At 41.4% G+C, this 20,578-nt stretch overlaps 3 protein-coding genes across 4 annotated transcripts; all 3 read left to right on the forward strand.

Moving 5' to 3' along the window:
* Positions 1-362: 362 nt before the first annotated feature.
* Positions 363-5,588, forward strand: rab27a (RAB27A, member RAS oncogene family). The gene is made up of 6 exons (XM_068755495.1): positions 363-515; positions 1,925-2,010; positions 2,122-2,225; positions 2,425-2,548; positions 2,887-3,071; positions 5,420-5,588. The coding sequence occupies exons 1-6, from the start codon at positions 363-365 to the stop codon at positions 5,500-5,502; spliced, it is 735 nt and encodes a 244-aa protein (XP_068611596.1). The 3' UTR covers positions 5,503-5,588.
* A 2,354-nt stretch (positions 5,589-7,942) lies between these two features.
* Positions 7,943-12,076, forward strand: LOC137893828 (serine/threonine-protein kinase VRK3-like). 2 transcript variants are annotated; one of them, XM_068739270.1, is made up of 11 exons: positions 7,943-8,237; positions 8,788-8,828; positions 8,941-9,007; positions 9,357-9,441; positions 9,528-9,627; positions 9,703-9,795; positions 9,883-10,015; positions 10,403-10,520; positions 10,604-10,662; positions 10,795-10,931; positions 11,259-12,076. In XM_068739270.1, exons 1-10 carry the CDS (start codon positions 8,174-8,176, stop codon positions 10,929-10,931), a joined length of 897 nt encoding a protein of 298 aa, XP_068595371.1. In that variant the 5' UTR covers positions 7,943-8,173; the 3' UTR covers positions 11,259-12,076. The 2 variants fall into 2 exon arrangements, with proteins under 2 accessions (XP_068595371.1, XP_068595379.1); XM_068739278.1 differs by lacking the exons at positions 10,795-10,931; positions 11,259-12,076 and having other exon boundaries at positions 10,591-10,626.
* Positions 12,077-15,947: 3,871 nt separating this feature from the next.
* LOC137896041 (serine/threonine-protein kinase VRK3-like) lies at positions 15,948-20,265 on the forward strand. The gene is made up of 12 exons (XM_068741575.1): positions 15,948-16,038; positions 16,195-16,332; positions 16,883-16,923; positions 17,036-17,102; positions 17,453-17,537; positions 17,624-17,723; positions 17,800-17,892; positions 17,980-18,112; positions 18,500-18,617; positions 18,701-18,759; positions 18,886-19,022; positions 19,350-20,265. The coding sequence occupies exons 1-11, from the start codon at positions 15,948-15,950 to the stop codon at positions 19,020-19,022; spliced, it is 1,062 nt and encodes a 353-aa protein (XP_068597676.1). The 3' UTR covers positions 19,350-20,265.
* Positions 20,266-20,578: the final 313 nt, after the last annotated feature.

Raw genomic sequence — 20,578 nt, forward strand, 5'->3', positions numbered from 1 at the left:
AAGGCGTGTATTTCTCCCTCTCACATTATATTAAACTGTAGAGGGGATAAGCCTCATTTATAATTTCTGAGACTTGTTAGGACATTTAAAATAAAATAAATAGCCCTGTGCATTTAATTTAAAAGCTGCCGACCTGATGCATTTCACAGGTCCTTGATTCTTCAGCAGCTGAAACGAGTTGACGCCTGCTGACGGGGCCTCGTACTCTCGTCACCATCCTGTCAGATTAACACACTCGCTTTGTCACTTGAGGGCTAGAAAAAACAAACCATCCCTTTTTTTGAGGTTAATGTCTTCTCCAAATATTATGACTACTGGCTGCCTGAGTCTGTTTGCTTGTGCGTTTCAGAAAGGCATTCACTATGTCTGACGGGGACTATGATTACCTAATCAAATTCCTTGCCCTCGGTGATTCCGGCGTGGGAAAGACAAGCTTCCTCTACCAGTACACGGATGGCAAGTTTAACTCAAAGTTCATCACTACGGTCGGGATAGACTTCAGAGAGAGGAGAGTGGTGAGTGAAACGTGTTGTTTGTTCAGCACCTCATTTAAAGCGTGGATTTCACACTCTGCTACCAACATTTCCTTCCGCCTGCGTCAGCCGTGAGCGCCGGGTAACTAATCATGGTCTTAAATGCATTCTTACACCCCTGGGTAAGTCTCCGATAACGAAAGGCGGCTGATGAATGTTGCAACAGAAGCCTGAGTAAAGACTGATGTCGGTGAATGGCAGCAGCACCCTCCTTAAGAATAAACACTTGATGCCATTGGCAAACAACTGAGCAGAGTTCGTGTTGACTCGGTGTTCAGTCTCTCATGCTGTAGACCTCCAGCTTCAGGAATTATGTATCTACTGATACCTGAATTTAGCGTCAGAGCTGGTTGTGTGTGTTTTCATCACTTCTAAATGCACAGCATGCTGCCCTCTGCTGTGAAAGAATGAGCATTCACTGTACACGGAACGTTTCAAAATGAATATGTTAACAGAGTAGCAACGGGAAATATCAGCATTAGTTGTTGTTTAAGCTTTAAAAGGTTTTTGTGGAAGCATTTGGTGCCTAAGAGTTAATTGCAACCACTAGATTTCTGATTTCTGGTGAATGGATAAAAAAAAGGCATGGCTGATCTCTTCCAGGATGAAATCCAACGGATGGAATTATAGAATAAACACTGAAGGTGTTGCCTTATATTTTGGAATCGTCAGCGTAGCCAAGCTTTGCTTCAGTGGTGTCTTTATTAGGCTGCTGTCGTCCTCTCACGCTGTGTTTGTAGAGGACTTGAGCTGATATGTCTGCTACCTTAACTCTGTGAAGATTCACAGAGCCTCTGATCGTGTGATTCCCGAGGCTGGTAGCTGGAAAGCTTGGTCTCTGCATCAGAGGTACGTCTTAGTGTTCCTTTCCTGAGACTGTCAGCACAGCTTTTAAAGGTTTTTGGAATTGCACTTGGAAAAATCCTTGTAATTATCCCGATTGACCGAAGGGTTGGACTGTCATTCCTGCCCTGAGTTGGGCTGTTCTGGACAAAATATGGATTCCTACTGTATTCCAAATGTTATCTTACTCTATAATTCCATTGGTGTTTTTTTTATATATATATCCGTGTGTCTTTTTGCTTGTATTTGTCTTTAAAAATGTTTCCTGCTTCTACGCTGAACATGTTGTTGTGGCTGAAGGAAAGTCCCTCCATTATCATTACTACTTTCTCAGTAACCTGATCTACTCGGTAAACCTTCGATTATCCTTCCCAGCAACATTCGTCAGATTATTTCTTTAATCCTGGGTGGGTGTTGCCCTGGATTGAGTGTTTTTCAGTGGAGGACGATGCTATGCTTCCGTTATTGATGTTGATCATGCTCCGATCAGTGACACGTTGGTGCCGAGGCCATCCAGCTTGTTCCGCTTCACTCTCCGTGTCCCTCAGGTTTACAAACCAACTGGTGTAAATGGATCTACAGGCAGAGGACAGAATATCCACATGCAGCTGTGGGACACTGCAGGACAGGAGAGGTACACGCAGCACTTCCTCACTTTACTCAAGCCTGGTCTTTGCATCAGTTGTTTTCACTTTATTTATTTTATATAACTGTTTGTTTTTTCTCTCTCTTTGAATTGGATCAGGTTTCGAAGTTTAACAACTGCGTTCTTCAGAGATGCGATGGGTTTCCTCCTCCTGTTTGACCTCACAAACGAACAAAGTTTCCTTAATGTCAGAAACTGGATGAGTATGTTCTCTGATTTAACACACTAAAAGTACATATTTAGGTGTTAAACCGACAAATTAAAAAGGATCAGACACTCAAGTGTGCAGTACTTTTGATGTGTATTCTGGCCCAGGCTGGTACCGCTGTAGATCTCTTGTTTCAGATATTTCTAGTTCATCAAAGATGTGATGGACACTAAACTACTGAGGGACTCTTTCAGGTCAGTTACAGATTCATGCATACTGCGAAAGTCCAGACGTCATTCTGTGTGGCAACAAATGTGACCTGAAGGATCAGAGAGCGGTGAGCGAAGAAGAAGCCCGAGAGCTCGCGGAGAAGTACGGGTACGTCTCTGAATGAATCCGTTTGTGCATGAGCCTCTCCCTCCAGTGTTTGTTAAGAGGGCAGCGTGCACATTGTTTGTGCAGGAGAATTTCAGCCTAAAAGGACAATTCAAAAAGCTAATATTTGCCCAACGTATGCAGTATATCCTGCTGGACACACCTTTACTAAAGCACAGATATTGTAGTGGGGGGGGGTGTCAAATGTTTTAAAGGCCTTCAAGAGAGCAGATTTTACTGCGGCTCCAACATTTTAAAGGTCCGTAATCTGGTTTGTTTTAATGTGACTGAGGCAGCAGGCTGTGATCCACCGTTTATTACCAACCTCTACTTCCGTGCAGGATCCCATATTTTGAGACGAGCGCTGCAGATGGGCACAACGTCAGCCAGGTTGTGGATGTCTTGTTGGATCTTATCATGAAGAGGATGGAAAAATGTATCGACAAATCCTGGATCCCCGATGGGACGGTCCGAGTTAACGGACCCACGAGCCCAGATGTTTCAGAGGGCTCTGATAAGAGCAAATGTGCGTGTTAAAATCCTGAGAAGCTGTTTCAGTTGGGAGGTGAAAAATAGGAAAACGCATTCACACACACACACACACACACAAGGGATTTAAAAAATGCACCACTCCGTAGTTAAAGGTTTGCTTGGATAGTTTGTGTCGCATGAAAATAAAGACCCATATGTTGATCTTTACTCATTTTCAATGATCATCTTAATTTAATCAATGAGAAACAAATCAACAGGTAACAAACAAACAAAAACAAAAAAATGCGACCGCCGCGTTGACTCCACAGTTGGAGCCGCTTTGAGTTGCTGCTGAACCCGTGGAGGACGTTGGTGCTGTTGCTCAACCATCCCCACGGGTCCTCAAACATATTAGATATATCCATCAAATCAAGGTGTCTGCGTGCTTCATGTCGCCGCTCAGCACTATCGAAGCGCCTTCATGAGCCTGCAGAGGCATCGTGTGAACATGGCACCAGCCAGAGATCATTGAGCTGGAAGCCCTCAGACAGGCTTTTATTGTCTTGGTATGTACAGGCCATGCGGGGTACACAATGTTGCTGCCCTCTACTGTGAAAGAATGAGCGTCCACTGCCGTGGTGAACTACCCCAGGTGTGATCGCGCCGGTGGTGCGATCCCTGTCGTCTCGCCCCAGCTGTGGCATTCTGGTAGATGTTCCTTGTTCTTACGCCTGTTAAAGGAGTGGGTTAGTTTAGCGTGACAGTGGGCAGTTGGGATTAGTTACATAAAGACATCATGGCAATTTAAAAATCTGTCAGATGTGACCAAACCTCATATCACAATAACTTTACCCACGTAGATGTCAAAAGAATTATAAAACAGAGCAAAGGTTTTTGTTTATTTATATATACATACATATATATGTATGTAGTTTTGATAATTGATCCACACGTTGCGGTGTGTGTTTCTAAATCCCGTGTGTGTGTGTGTGTGTGTGTGTAAAACTGATAATTGTTCAGCTTTTTTGACAGTAATTCATTTGAAAAAAGTAGAAAGACAAAAAAAAATGTGACCTTTATAACAAATATTTTGTAAATCTGAATCTGATCCAAGCAAGATCTTTAAAATAAGTTGGGAACAGATGCAAAAACGTACACGTTTGGGTCATTGCAGGGGTTAACTGGTGATAGTGAGATTGGATTCTGGCACAAAGATGGGCAGAGACTTGGTGAAACATGATTGTGTAGAAGTTAGTTCATGAGCTCTTACAGGACCGATGTGCTTTCATTGACATGCTGTATTATTTCTCAGAGGACAGTTAAGTGCGTTTTACATTTCACTTCATACATTGCATCTTTTGAGAACTGAATTCATGGGATATTTTTTTTTTTATTATGCATGGCTGAATCCAACTTTGCAGCTACATATTTCCAGGCATACTCATTATGGTTCAAGTCGTGTATATCTGATGCTCTACTGAATGAACAATACTGTCAGACAAATGTTTGCTCAAACCGTCCATCTAACATTAGCTAGATGGATATTTAATGGTCATTTCTTTTCTGGACAATGTGTATGCTTGTTTGGCTCCAAAGCTGGAAATGTGTTTTGAACAATGATGGCAAAAGTACATATACAGTAGTCTGATGAGAGGTATACATTTGTAAGGAGCGAAGGTGAACACTGACTTGAAACATAGGAGCCCAGGTTTCACATTCTGCTGTCCTGCATCATAAATATGTAATTAAACAAAATGAATGCTAATATTATTGTAGCATTAACCAAAACAAAATGTAATTTTTTAAACTAAAATATCACTTCAGTGTAAATGACACAGCTCACACAATTGTATTTTAATTCATTTCTTTAAGCAATTGCTTTGAGCTTTTTGCAATAGTTTTACCCCTAATAAGATATTTTTAAAGTGTGGAGATGAAATTCCATCTTCTTTCTACATATAGCTTCATGTCTTATTTCTCTTCACCTCCCAGGGATGGACTTTATTTCCATTAAAAGCATTTGACATTATATGTATATTCATTATTAGGGTTAGGGTTAATTTATTTATTAGGCGCGATCCTAGATACTCACATAGTCCCCAGGCACAATAATGAAAGCAGATTAATAACTAATAATCATACATCAGTCATCTCTGCATGAAGCATTTATACACTTTTATGAAGTAGTATATTGAACGTCAGGGAAAAGTTGCAGAGGTGCTACTCCACGCTGTTGTAGTGTTTAAGGCAGATGTATTTATTTGATCCTATATTTTAAATCAGTGTCTAAACCCAGAGGAAATCTGAAAATGTGTTGGGGGGGGGGGGGGGGGTCTTCACAATTGTTTTCCACACAAATCCACTTTATTTGAGTAACTCTGTCATTATTTCCCACATCAACAGATATGTGTGACCTTTCATTGAAGACGAGGATATTTTTCCACTCGGTGTCAACCACTGCTTTGAAAAAAATTATATTAGAGTAAAATAAATATTACATATATTCATTTATATCATACTGTTTATTATGCACAGATGTAAATTATGTCACAGAAATAAACGTTTTATTTATATACTCCTTGAAGCGGTGTCTCATTTTTGTATGATTATTCTTGATGTTGTGTTGTTTGTCTCTTGAAAAAGTTGGTCTCTGGCATGAGTGATATTATAGCTAACCTGGTTGTTCATTGCATGTGCCCAGTAAGAGCAGAATCTCACCGTGCCTCAACCCAAACAAGAACTTAATCAAATCATGTAAATACTTTATACATTTTTCAGTTCTCATCCATGTGATCACAGTACAACTTACATTTTCACATGGTAGCATGAGATTTTTCTTGTTATAACAAATCTTGAGGTTATATTGGTAATTATATTTATATAAGATGGTTATCCCATTACATTATTGGGTCATTCCTGATCAGATTTGAAATAATTCACGGAAATATTTAATTAATTAATGTTGATAAGGGTAAAGTTGTATGCAAATGTGTAATTCTAAAGTATTTATATATATTACTATTTATAGTCGTGGCGGAGGGTGGAGGGCGCAAAATGTTTTCTTTCTAAGGGGGGGTATAACAGAAAAGCACTGCCCAATAGCTGGGCTGCAGTTCTCGTATCACCTGTTGGGGGCAGCACCTCTTCGACACAGCGTCAGCTCCAGCAGACTTCTAGCAGCGGGGAAGACCAAACAACAACAGCACTGCTGTGGACCAGTCAGTCAGTCGAGGTATTTGAGACTGGAATTGTTGTGCCGGTATAATGTCGAAGTGCCACGATATGTTTTACATTTTCATTTAAGTAAGTGAAAGGGCTTCTGCTAGCCGTCATTAAGCGGGTTTTATCGCGTTGACAGGTACCGTTTTCCTGAGTACGTACCACTTTCTGTTTCGTTATTCTGTCGCCGCAGCGCTACTGATAGCTGAATAACACCAAACTAGTGAGAGCTTTTTGTGTCGGATCATTCTATACAAGTTCTTACTCTTGTTATTTACCTGTGATCACTTTGCAGAAGATTAACAGTTCTGCATCAAGTGGCCAGGAAGTTCTATACGATTTTTTTATTTAGTCGTTTGCATGTCGAACAAATGTGCATATTTCATCTCGCATAAAGAGTGATATTCTTCTTGGTTGTGACCCAACCACATTTTGGGCGGGATCATCGCTGGCTACTACGTGTTCGTTTGGTGTATCCGTGAAGATGTTTGTACTCTATTACTCCCAGAACGATACTTCAGTGGTAAAGCCTTCATGTTAGATACGTGTTTGTATTCTTGCAGGATGCCTTTCCAATTCTGCCCCCAGTGTGGGACAAAGTTGCAGCCTGACTTCAGATTTTGTCCATCGTGCGGAGAGGAGCTTCCCTGTTCAGGTCGGGAGCCTGAGAAGTTTCCCGGTTCAGGTTGGGAGCCTGAGAAGTTTCCCGGTTCAGGTCGGGAGCCTGAGAAGCTTCCCTGTTCAGGTCGGGAGCCTGAGAAGCTTCCCGGTTCAGGTTGGGAGCCTGGGTCTGTGAGCACAATGACGACTTCATGCCTCGCTTCACTGGAAAGGAATAAACAAGTAAGATCAGCAGTTACTGAAACCCTGGCTTCAAGCTCTAACCCCGTGGAATGTAAGTAAAACTTGTCAATATTATGTTTCTTGATGTCATCCGTAGGTTTTGAACGTTATCTCGTTTTAAACTCAGGGAATATAAATTCTTTCTGCAGCATGTAACCCCTCAACTCCAGCTTCTGCTCGCCCTGCTCTGCGGAAGACTCGTAGCTCCCTTCGTCTCGAGGGTGAAGTTAAATTCAGCATGAAAGATGTCACCCCACCTGAGGTGGCCCCCGCTAACCCTGTGCAAGACGGTAGGACAGAAGTTATTTAAAGGGCTCGGCAAGCACGGCTGCCTTTGCCTTCAAGTTTGTTTTCTTTTCTCACACTGGGTGTGTCTGACATAACAGAAATCTATTATGTGCATCAATAGATAACGCTATTGGATTGGTTAGAACTCCTACAAAGCAGAAGATCGATACTTTCAAACAAGCCTCAGGGCCAACTCCGGAGTCTTCCACTTCTCCCGTCAGGAAATATCCTCGGCCTGGTGGGTTAAAATACGGAACAAGCACAAAGTTATTCCTCCTAATTTTCTATAATCTGCTCTCTCGCCCTACTTGGCTGGACTCCTGAACAGTCCGGGGAAAGGCAAAGCTGTTCGGTCCCAATTTAAAGCATGAGGAAGAGGGAAAGAGGTCGACAGATAACATGAGCAAGGAAGCAGACCAGTCAGCAGGAGACGGCTCTCTGGCGGCCGTCTCCTCCCCGGTTTCAAGGTTTCCATTTAAAGATCCGCAAAACCAGTTTTATGCACGCATAAAGAATGTGACAAAGTGTTTTTACATTTTCTGGAGAGTTGATCGTGTGTTAAAAGAGGGAACCAATGATTAGTAGATTAGATCCAGATTAATTTACTGATTTATTAACCATTTATAGAACTCTGGGTCATCAGGATGTCATTTGAAGTCCAGAGAGACAAACTGTACAGTTTTCTCGAGTTGATTATATGTTAACGTTTTGTGTGGCTGTTCAGGTGCAGGTAAAAGCAGAGCCAAGAAGGCAAAGCACGCCTTCACAGTGGAGCCACTGCAGGAGGGCGAGGAGATCACCGACACGATGGGCAAAAAGTGGAAGCTGGTGAAACTGTGCAGTCAGAGCGCGACAGAGCTCGTCTACGAAGGCGAGTTTCAATATCAGAAAAAAAGAAATTGGAAATTTCAAGACGTTTACAAGTTGACCTTTTATTGTGGGACAGTCATGTTGAACGAAGATAATCTGTCAGACATAACATTTACTGTTATTAGACTCCTCTAATTAAATAAGACCATTTTAAAAAGAATCAGGAAAATCTTTGTGCAGTAACAAAATCTAAATACTGCTAGTACATCAGAAAAAAGAATCATAGTCATTATTATTATGCTCTATATATTATTTGCAAATATCTTCTCAACATCTTGTTTTTTTATGCCAAAATAGAAACATTACGATTTTTGATCTTTTGTTAAACCCTTTGTTTTTTTATGTTTCCAGTATTTAATGCATTTAATGTTGTCCAGTGTCCCCAAAATGTGTTCTAAAACCATCGTTAGATCAGATTTGGATCAATGAATGAATGAATAAACTTGTGTCTGAGTTTTCATGGTCTAACAATTAACTTAAGAAATACAAATAATATAATAGTAGAAAAGTATATTATAATAATAAGTGAAAAAAGACATTTTGACTTTCAGTTTCCCGATGCATCAACGAATCAAATCACATCCTCAAACTGGTGAGTAAACACTGTGAAGATGAAAGATTTCATGGAGCCCACATTCCTTCAGCTGTTCAGTCGTCCTGGATGGGATCAGTGATGGCTTTTATCTGATCATTCTTCCTCTTAGGGAGCTAAAGAAGGAAGAATCTTCAATGAGCAGAACTTTCTGCAGAGAGCTGCTAAACCTGCATCTGGTGAGTTTAGTGGTTCCTGAAAACAAGTGAAATATCTCTGCCGTTAGCCAGATGTGCTGCACGGCTGGGTCTGCAGCAGAACTGCAGCTCTCTTTGTCTCAGGTTTTATGTGCTTATTGTTTGCAGTTTATTTTTGCTACAGCAGTCTGACCTGGAAACAGGCTGCTCGTTACTCCAGCATGAAATAGACACGCAGCTATTGGCCAATATTGCATAAGAATCTGTCTTTCATTTCATAATCTTATCAGCGCAAAGCAGAAGTGAAGAACTTGTTCATCATCATCGAGTGTCTTTACACAAACGCATGTTAATCCTCCCATTCTCTCTCTCTCTCTCTCTCTCTCTCTAGTGGCCAAGTGGATCAAACAAAAAAAAATGGCTTTTCTGGGGATTCCTTCCTGTGTTGGCTTTGGTCTTCATGCAGATTCCTACAGGTGTGAAACATCTGAATATTTCCACATGTAATCACTCTGAACGGCGTTTACTTTACCTCCGGGTTCTGCTCTTTGTGTTTCGGCAGGTTTCTCATTTTCCCTGACATGGGCCAGTCCCTCCAGTCTTTGATGAAGGAAGACGAGCTTCTGTCGGAGGAAGCCGTTCTTCAGCTCGCCTGTAGAATCGTGAGTGTCGATTCTGATTGTTTTTCTTATCTCAATAGTGCGCCCCCCCCCACTGAATGAACTTTCTCCTTTTAGTTGGACGTGCTGCACTATGTCCATTCAAACGAGTATGTTCATGCTGATATCAACGCAGAAAACGTTTACGTCAAACAAGGACAGAGTCCACAGGTGAGAGATATTGTGACGCTTCGCCTGCGGTCTGCGAGCCGAGAGACAATTGATGCTTCTCGCTGACCGATCTGTGTGTGTGTTTAGGTATATCTGGTAGGCTATTGCCATGCATTCAGGTTCTGCCCAGGTGGCAAACATGTGGAGTACCGCGAGGACAGCAGGATGCCACGTGACGGCGCCGCAGAGTTGATCAGCCTGGACGTGCACAGGGGTGCAGGTGAGGTTGGCCGAGTCGGTGTTCCGACGATGCTACGACTCGTTTCGTTCCACAAGCTCCTGTAAACCGTGAAGGATTCATTCTTGCAGATGTATTTGTACATCGCCGTCCAACCTGTCTGCACACGCAGCCTTTCCTGTAACTAGACTGATTAGATCTCACCGAGCTGATGACTGGAAATAGAAATGCGACCATCGCTTAATTTTTGGCGCACTTTGAGAGAATGGTTTATTTTCAAATTGGTTGTATGTCAAAGTTCAGGGCATGTTTGTGATTGATCTCTAGATCCAGCGGCTCCTAAATGGTTTTCTGGAGTTGATGTATATGAAGAAACGATGGAAACCGGTTGTCGTCATTGTCCTGTGTGTGTCTGTGTTCTCCTTCCAGCTCCGTCTCGGCGCAGCGACCTGCAGTCTCTGGGTTATTGCATGCTGCATTGGCACACTGGGACGCTGCCGTGGGCGGGCGCCCATCACCCGGACAGCGTAGCCGCAGAGAAACAGAGGTGAGCGTGTTCAGAGTGAAGCATCAGATTAGGAATCCGACGCAAAGAAAATACAAATGATGCAAAACAGATTCTCGTTTTAGGTTCATGAAGGATGTTCCTGCTCTTCTACATCACTGCTTTGGGGAGAAAAGAGTTTCCAGTGAGTCAAACTGCTTCTTCACGTAAACTGGTGTGGGATTATTCCCTTTTGCTCATGTGTGTGTGTGTGTGTGTGTGTGTGTGTGTGTGTGTGTGTGTGTGTGTGTGTGTGTGTCTCTGTTCCATGGCGTAGGTGCATTTCAAACGTACCTGACAGCAGTGATGACTCTGCAGTACTCTGAGCAGCCGGACTACGCTGCACTGAAGGCTGACCTCAGTGCCTCTTTGTTGCAGCTGGGGGGGTCCCTGGAAGAGCCGCTTCGTCTTTAGGTGAGAAGCAAAAAGTGTACGCCCCCCCCCGAAAAGCTGCTCTTATATCTATATCTGTCTAGTGCTATTTTACAAAAGTGTGTGTGTTTGAAAAGTTGAAGGTAATTTCTGAAATTTAAAGCCAAGACTCAAAAACCAGTCCAGATAAATGGCTGTTTATTTTATTACTGTAATTATATCTTTAAGGGGTGGGATCAATTTAACAAATGCATAGAGGCTTATTTAAACCTATTAAACTTTATTCCTGTTCATGAGTATGTTGGTATTGAACTTTGTGCTTTCTGTGCAGATAGTCGTATTAAACTGTTTTCTGCGTTTCTTTTTTAGGAGTGGGGCAGAAGAACACGACTGGAGGAAGACAGCTTGTCTGGTTTTATCATGCCGTTTTATCTGTGATGCTTTATTGCACTGTTCAGGGTTCAGTGTGTTGACACGTCAGGCTGATGGGTTCTAATCGGGATAAAGGTTTTATGACACAGATACTTAAACACATCATACATTAAGACTTTACTACATCACAGCGTTCCTCTGAGCTTGGGCTGGTTTTAGGACTGTTTTCTATTTGTTGCCGTTTTTAAAGAACCTCAGTTTTAAATCCAAATTTTATAAACATCTGTACAAGATTTTATTATGTTGGTGCGTATCCAGTTTGCCTGAATAAATGCTCCTTTTTTTCCTCTGAGCGCCTTTGGGTTGACACAAATTCAGCGAAAGAAAGACAGAAACACACCTTTAATTTAAGGCCATAAGAAAATGTCCTCGTTTAAGGCGTGTTAAACGGAATTCTTAAGGAATTGTTGCTTTACTCTTCAAAAACAAGCATTCAGCACAACGCACGAGTTCATTTTGAGGAAGCCTTTATAAAGTCGAAACATTTCTGAACATAAACTTTTGGACATTTCAACACAATTCTTAATATGAAACAGTAAATATCTCTTATTGTGCACACTCTTATGTAATTCAGAAAATAAACGCTTCTCTTTTGCCTTCTCTCTTGGTCGTGGCATTTAAAATCTTACATCTGTCTCTTGAGGCACTTTCTGAATGGACGTGATGCTGAACGAGACTCTAGCGCCCCCGTGAGGCAGCTTCAGTGCAGACCCGGCCGCTCCCAGCTTCCACACTTAAACTGATCCGGTTAAGCTTTTATACAGACATGCTGGCTGAAATACAAGTTTACACTGCAAACAGATTTTTAATAAAAAAATTAAAAAAACTGGACCAAAGAAAGATTTACTGCTTTCCTTCAAGTGTTTGTAATATCACCGCTGTTCCTCTTTAATCTGAAGGATTAACGTAACGTCTGCACTCCGTGTGCTTCCCTCTAACGTCTAGCAAGAGAAGATCCCGTTGGTTTTAAGGGTACGTTGAAAATAGCTTAAAGTCCAAATAGCAGTAACATTAATCCTCAAACAAAGTGTTTCCCCTCATCTAATACTGCAAATAGCGATCAACAGTTTTCATATCCACAAATACTGATGGTGCTGAAATGTTAGCAATTCCGTTCAGTAAGTGTATGCCTCCCTGATTAAAACACCCACCAGCTTGAATTTAAGAATAATCTCTTAAATTACACAAAATGAGGTCATAATAAAACCAGAACAAGGCCACATGGAGCTGTTCCTGAAATGTTTCTAAATGCACAGCATGCTGCCCTCTGCTGTGAAAGAATGAGCATTCACTGTACAAGGAACGTTTCAAAATTCCATCTTCTTTCTACATATAGCTTCATGTCTTATTTCTCTTCACCGCCCAGAGATGGACTTTATTTCCATTAAAAGCATTTGACATTATATGTATATTCATTATTAGGGTTAGGGTTAGGGTTAATTTATTTATTAGGTGCGATCCTAGATACTCACATAGTCCCCAGGCACAATAATGAAAGCAGATTAATAACTAATAATCATACATCAGTCATCTCTGCATGAAGCATTTATACACTTTTATGAAATAGTATATTGAACGTCAGGGAAAAGTTGCAGAGGTGCTACTCCACGCTGTTGTAGTGTTTAAGGCAGATGTATTTGTTTGATCCTATATTTTAAATCAGTATCTAAACCCAGAGGAAATCTGAAAATGTGTTGGGGGGGGGGGGGGGTCTTCACAATTGTTTTCCACACAAATCCACTTTATTTGAGTAACTCTGTCATTATTTCCCACATCAACAGATATGTGTGACCTTTCATTGAAGACGAGGATATTTTTCCACTCGGTGTCAACCACTGCTTTGAAAAAAATTATATTAGAGTAAAATAAATATTACGTATATTAATTTATATCATACTGCTTATTATGCACAGATGTAAATTATGTCACATAAATAAACGTTTTATTTATATACTCCTTGAAGCGGTGTCTCATTTTTGTATGATTATTCTTAATCTTGTGTTGTTTGTCTCTTGAAAAAGTTGGTGTCTGGCATGAGTGATATCAGGGGCGTCACTAGGTTTTAAGGACAGGGGGGGCTTAGCCCCCAGGAGATGCACAAGATGTGAGCAAATGTAGCGTACGAGCACAAAACCTCAAACGGCTAACAAGGACTGAGAAATTATACATTATTATTATTTCTGTCTGTTTTAAACAACAACAAACAGTTTTAGACAGTAACAGGATGTTTACAGCATTAACAAGAAACAAAATGGCTAAAATTACAAGTTACTTGGTGGATGGAAGCATCAAAGAATGCGTCTGTTTCTAAGAGTCGATCACTCTGTTGTGATTCTGAAGCTCGTCTTTTTCAATGACTGCAAGACTGTGAAGTATTTTATGACCCGTTGTTTGACGCAGCCAGGAATGCAACCGACGCAGTGTAACCGACGCAGTGCTCTAAAGGACCTTTCACATGAGCACCTCCTTACAGGCACTGTTAGGGCAACTTGGGTAGAACCTTCAGAGAGGGAAACATGTCTGAATCAAGGAGGTTGTACAGACAATATATCTTTGGGAGAACATCCAGCCTCTGTTTTCAGGTCACCAGAACCTCCTCTGTTTTCAGGCTGGAGTGTTGAAGTTCATTCAATTGTGATACTCAAGAAGTTCTCACATTTAGGCCTGCATGCTGGATGCCTTTAGTAGCTCTGCATCTACTGCAGAATCTGAACTCAAGCTATCATCCTACCCACACAAGGGAAAAGTAACTCTCTTTTCACTGTGTCTGAGTTACATTCAGTGCGTGAACCTGCAGGTGCCTCCAGGTTCTGCAGGTCTCTGCACCTGATTCAGGGAGACTGTGGGCGTGGCACAGGGCTGTGGTTCTCTCATACAGCTCCATGGCTAATGCATCTGTGTGTTTGCCGTTAAGTGTGTCGCGCAATAACTAAATGTTACTACCAGCAGTGATAAACTTGCTTTCTTGAAAAACTTTCTTATATCCATTCTCCATCCATCCGTTCACGTTCTTCTCCTAAAGCTCTTCTATTATGCTCTGTGTGCGTCAAACACGCTGCAGGACCGACAATTAGCGGTCACAGGGAAAACGTGGACTGGAGTTTCAGTGATGTGGGCATTCTCTATAGGAACAGGTGGAACGGGTTCTCTACCTTACGCCATGAAGTGAGGGGAAACTGATTCATGATCAGATTTATGTAAATAATTACAGGTTACATGTCGGCATGTTTTGGTCACTGAACGAAAAAAAAAAAAAAAGATTTTTTTTTTATAAAACAACCCAAAATTATTTAGGGGGGCTTAAGAATATTTTAGGCCTAACGACGCCACTGAGTGATATTATAGCTAACCTGGTTGTTCATTGCATGTGCCCAGTAAGAGCAGAATCTCACCGTGCCTCAACCCAAACAAGAACTTAATCAAATCATGTAAATACTTTATACATTTTTCAGTTCTCATCCATGTGATCACAGTACAACTTACATTTTCACATGGTAGCATGAGATTTTTCTTGTTATAACAAATCTTGAGGTTATATTGGTAATTATATTTATATAAGATGGCTATCCCATTACATTATTGGGTCATTCCCGATCAGATTTGAAATAATTCACGGAAATATTTAATTAATTAATGTTGATAAGGGTAAAGTTGTATGCAAATGTGTAATTCTAAAGTATTTATATATATTACTATTTATAGTCGTGGCGGAGGGTGGAGGGCGCAAAATGTTTTCTTTCTAAGGGGGGGTATAACAGAAAAGCACTGCCCAATAGCTGGGCTGCAGTTCTCGTATCACCTGTTGGGGGCAGCACCTCTTCGACACAGCGTCAGCTCCAGCAGACTTCTAGCAGCGGGGAAGACCAAACGACAACAGCAGCTGTGGAACAGTCAGTCAGTCGAGGTATTTGCTTTTATACACCCATTTTACATTGATTAATGTTTGTTTAATATGTATTTTTTGTTTATATGATTCATATTGATTTGTTATTATCTGTTAAAGCACTTTGGGAATTTTATTTATAAAAAAGTGCTATATAAATAAAGCTTATTATTATTATTATTATTATTATTATTATTATTATTTGAGACTGGAATTGTTTTGCCCGTATAATGTCGAAGTGCCACGATATGTTTTACATTTTCATTTAAGTAAGTGAAAGGGCTTCTGCTAGCCGTCATTAAGCGGGTTTTATCGCGTTGACAGGTACCGTTTTTCTGAGTACGTACCACTTTCTGTTTCGTTTTTCTGTCGCCGCAGCGCTACTGATAGCTGAATAACACCAAACTAGTGAGAGCTTTTTGTGTCGGATCATTCTATACAAGTTCTTACTCTTGTTATTTACCTGTGATCACTTTGCAGAAGATTAACAGTTCTGCATCAAGTGGCCAGGAAGTTCTGTAAGACTTTTAGTCGTTTGCATGTCGAACAAATGTGCATATTTCATCTCGCATAAAGAGTGATATTCTTCTTGGTTGTGACCCAACCACATTTTGGGTGGGATCATCGCTGGCTACTACGTGTTCGTTTGGTGTATCCGTGAAGATGTTTGTACTCTATTACTCCCAGAAAGATACTTCAGTGGTAAAGCCTTCATGTTAGATACGTGTTTGTATTCTTGCAGGATGCCTTTCCAATTCTGCCCCCAGTGTGGGACAAAGTTGCAGCCTGACTTCAGATTTTGTCCATCGTGCGGAGAGAAGTTTCCCCGTCCAGGTCGGGAGCCTGAGAAGCTTCTCTGTATTTACTGATTTATTAACCATTTATAGAACTCTGGGTCATCAGGATGTCATTTGAAGTCCAGAGAGACGAACTGTACAGTTTTCTCGAGTTGATTATATGTTAACGTTTTGTGTGGCTGTTGAGGTGCAGGTAAAAGCAGAGCCAGGAAGGCAAAGCACTTCACAGTGGAGCCGCTGCAGGAGGGCGAGGAGATCACCGACACGATGGGCAAAAAGTGGAAGCTGGTGAAACTGTGCAGTCAGAGCGCGACAGAGCTCGTCTACGAAGGCGAGTTTCAATATCAGAAAAAAAGAAATTGGAAATTTCAAGACGTTTACAAGTTGACCTTTTATTGTGGGACAGTCATGTTGAACGGAGATAATCTGTCAGACATAACATTTACTGTTATTAGACTCCTCTAATTAAATAAGACCATTTTAAAAAGAATCAGGAAAATCTTTGTGCAGTAACAAAATCTAAATACTGCTAGTACATCAGAAAAAAGAATCATAGTCATTATTATTATGCTCTATATATTATTTGCAAATATCTTCTCAACATCTTGTTTTTTTATGCCAAAATAGAAACATTACGATTTTTGATCTTTTGTTAAACCCTTTGTTTTTTTATGTTTCCAGTATTTAATGCATTTAATGTTGTCCAGTGTCCCCAAAATGTGTTCTAAAACCATCGTTAGATCAGATTTGGATCAATGAATGAATGAATAAACTTGTGTCTGAGTTTTCATGGTCTAACAATTAACTTAAGAAATACAAATAATATAATAGTAGAAAAGTATATTATAATAATAAGTGAAAAAAGACATTTTGACTTTCAGTTTCCCGATGCATCAACGAATCAAATCACATCCTCAAACTGGTGAGTAAACACTGTGAAGATGAAAGATTTCATGGAGCCCACATTCCTTCAGCTGTTCAGTCGTCCTGGATGGGATCAGTGATGGCTTTTATCTGATCATTCTTCCTCTTAGGGAGCTAAAGAAGGAAGAATCTTCAATGAGCAGAACTTTCTGCAGAGAGCTGCTAAACCTGCATCTGGTGAGTTTAGTGGTTCCTGAAAACAAGTGAAATATCTCTGCCGTTAGCCAGATGTGCTGCACGGCTGGGTCTGCAGCAGAACTGCAGCTCTCTTTGTCTCAGGTTTTATGTGCTTATTGTTTGCAGTTTATTTTTGCTACAGCAGTCTGACCTGGAAACAGGCTGCTCGTTACTCCAGCATGAAATAGACACGCAGCTATTGGCCAATATTGCATAAGAATCTGTCTTTCATTTCATAATCTTATCAGCGCAAAGCAGAAGTGAAGAACTTGTTCATCATCATCGAGTGTCTTTACACAAACGCATGTTAATCCTCCCATTCTCTCTCTCTCTCTCTCTACTCTCTCTAGTGGCCAAGTGGATCAAACAAAAAAAAATGGCTTTTCTGGGGATTCCTTCCTGTGTTGGCTTTGGTGTTCATGCAGATTCCTACAGGTGTGAAACATCTGAATATTTCCACATGTAATCACTCTGAACGGCGTTTACTTTACCTCCGGGTTCTGCTCTTTGTGTTTCGGCAGGTTTCTCATTTTCCCTGACATGGGCCAGTCCCTCCAGTCTTTGATGAAGGAAGACGAGCTTCTGTCGGAGGAAGCCGTTCTTCAGCTCGCCTGTAGAATCGTGAGTGTCGATTCTGATTGTTTTTCTTATCTCAATAGTGCGCCCCCCCCCCACTGAATGAACTTTCTCCTTTTAGTTGGACGTGCTGCACTATGTCCATTCAAACGAGTATGTTCATGCTGATATCAACGCAGAAAACGTTTACGTCAAACAAGGACAGAGTCCACAGGTGAGAGATATTGTGACGCTTCGCCTGCGGTCTGCGAGCCGAGAGACAATTGATGCTTCTCGCTGACCGATCTGTGTGTGTGTTTAGGTATATCTGGTAGGCTATTGCCATGCATTCAGGTTCTGCCCAGGTGGCAAACATGTGGAGTACCGCGAGGACAGCAGGATTCCACATGACGGCGCCGCAGAGTTGATCAGCCTGGACGTGCACAGGGGTGCAGGTGAGGTTGGCCGAGTCGGTGTTCCGACGATGCTACGACTCGTTTCGTTCCACAAGCTCCTGTAAACCGTGAAGGATTCATTCTTGCAGATGTATTTGTACATCGCCGTCCAACCTGTCTGCACACGCAGCCTTTCCTGTAACTAGACTGATTAGATCTCACGGAGCTGATGACTGGAAATAAAAATGCGACCATCGCTTAATTTTTGGTGCACTTTGAGACAACGGTTTATTTTCAAATTGGTTGTATGTCAAAGTTCAGGGCATGTTTGTGATTGATCTCTAGATCCAGCGGCTCCTAAATGGTTTTCTGGAGTTGATGTATATGAAGAAACGATGGAAACCGGTTGTCGTCATTGTCCTGTGTGTGTCTGTGTTCTCCTTCCAGCTCCGTCTCGGCGCAGCGACCTGCAGTCTCTGGGTTATTGCATGCTGCATTGGCACACGGGGACGCTGCCGTGGGCGGGCGCCCATCACCCGGACAGCGTAGCCGCAGAGAAACAGAGGTGAGCGTGTTCAGAGTGAAGCATCAGATTAGGAATCCGACGCAAAGAAAATACAAATGATGCAAAACAGATTCTTGTTTTAGGTTCATGAAGGATGTTCCTGCTCTTCTACGTCACTGCTTTGGGGAGAAAAGAGTTTCCAGTGAGTCAAACTGCTTCTTCACGTAAACTGGTGTGGGATTATTCCCTTTTGCTCATGTGTGTGTGTGTGTGTGTGTGTGTGTGTGTGTGTGTGTGTGTGTGTGTGTGTCTCTGTTCCATGGCGTAGGTGCATTTCAAACGTACCTGACAGCAGTGATGACTCTGCAGTACCCTGACCAGCCGAACTACGCTGCACTGAAGGCTGACCTCAGTGCCTCTTTGTTGCAGCTGGGGGGGTCCCTGGAAGAGCCGCTTCGTCTTTAGGTGAGAAGCAAAAAGTGTACGCCCCCCCCCGAAAAGCTGCTCTTATATCTATATCTGTCTAGTGCTATTTTACAAAAGTGTGTGTGTTTGAGAAGTTGAAGGTAATTTCTGAAATTTAAAGCCAAGACTCAAAAACCAGTCCAGATAAATGGCTGTTTATTTTATTACTGTAATTATATCTTTAAGGGGTGGGATCAATTTAACAAATGCATAGAGGCTTATTTAAACCTATTAAACTTTATTCCTGTTCATGAGTATGTTGGTATTGAACTTTGTGCTTTCTGTGCAGATAGTCGTATTAAACTGTTTCCTGCGTTTCCTTTTTAGGAGTGGGGCAGAAGAACACGACTGGAGGAAGACAGCTTGTCTGGTTTTATCATGCCGTTTTATCCGTGATGCTTTATTGCACTGTTTAGGGTTCAGTGTGTTGACACGTCAGGCTGATGGGTTCTAGTCGGGATAAAGGTTTTATGACACAGATACTTAAACACATCATACATTAAGACTTTACTGCATCACAGCGTTCCTCTGAGCTTGGGCTGGTTTTAGGACTGTTTTCTATTTGTTGCCGTTTTTAGATGTTGGAGTGATTCTGTATTTTATCATTTATCATTTATCATATTTTATTTTATCATTATCTTTGTATGTATTCACTAATATCATCATCATTAATCGCTAGAATATTCTTTAATCATGCATAATATATTGTACAATTATAATCATGTATGGACGTGCTGACCTCCGCTCCCTTCCTCTGAAGAATGTGTTGACGGATAATGAGGAAGGCCGACGTTAGTGTTGGAGTCAGACTCACTGCCATTATCTATTGTTGATAAGTATATTCATATGGTAGTCGCAAGTATTCCATCTTTCTTTCTCAGTACATTCTGAAGAACTATAATCATGTGTGTGGGTTGAAACATGTACTTTGTGAGAATTGCAGAAGCAACCGGAGTGCCTGATCGGACATTCCGACCTTGCTACATCCCTTTGGCGTCAACATCAAGGCTGACTATCGCTGAGAAAAGAGCGTGTTATAGCAAGCTATGGTTTTAGCTGTCCTGCCTCTATTACTGTCTTATCTCTTCCCCCTCCCCGCAGAGAGGCAGGACCAATGTAACTAGGGTCCTCTGATTCTAATAAAAGGCGAGGGGACTGGCTTAGGAACTCGGAGATGAGCAGAGAACTTTCCTAGGTAGATTGTAACCGGAATCTTCTCTGACCAACTCCCCTCGCGAGTATCAAAGCATTAATTCTCTGTCTGTTCTTTCCTATATGTATATAGGTTCTATGGGTTAATCTTGAACCTATCATTAATGGACCTCCGTTTTGAATCCAAATTTTATAAACATCCGTACAAGATTTTACTATGTTGGTGCGTATCCAGTTTGCCTGAATAAATGCTCCTTTTTTTCCTCTGAGCGCCTTTGGGTTGACACAAATTCAGCGAAAGAAAGGCAGAAACACACCTTTAATTTAAGGCCATAAGAAAATGTCCTCATTTAAGGTGTGTTAAACGGAATTCTTAAGGAATTGTTGCTTTACTCTTCAAAAAC

The sequence above is a fragment of the Brachionichthys hirsutus genome, chromosome 1, assembly GCF_040956055.1.
Source record: "Brachionichthys hirsutus isolate HB-005 chromosome 1, CSIRO-AGI_Bhir_v1, whole genome shotgun sequence".
NCBI lineage: Eukaryota > Metazoa > Chordata > Actinopteri > Lophiiformes > Brachionichthyidae > Brachionichthys > Brachionichthys hirsutus.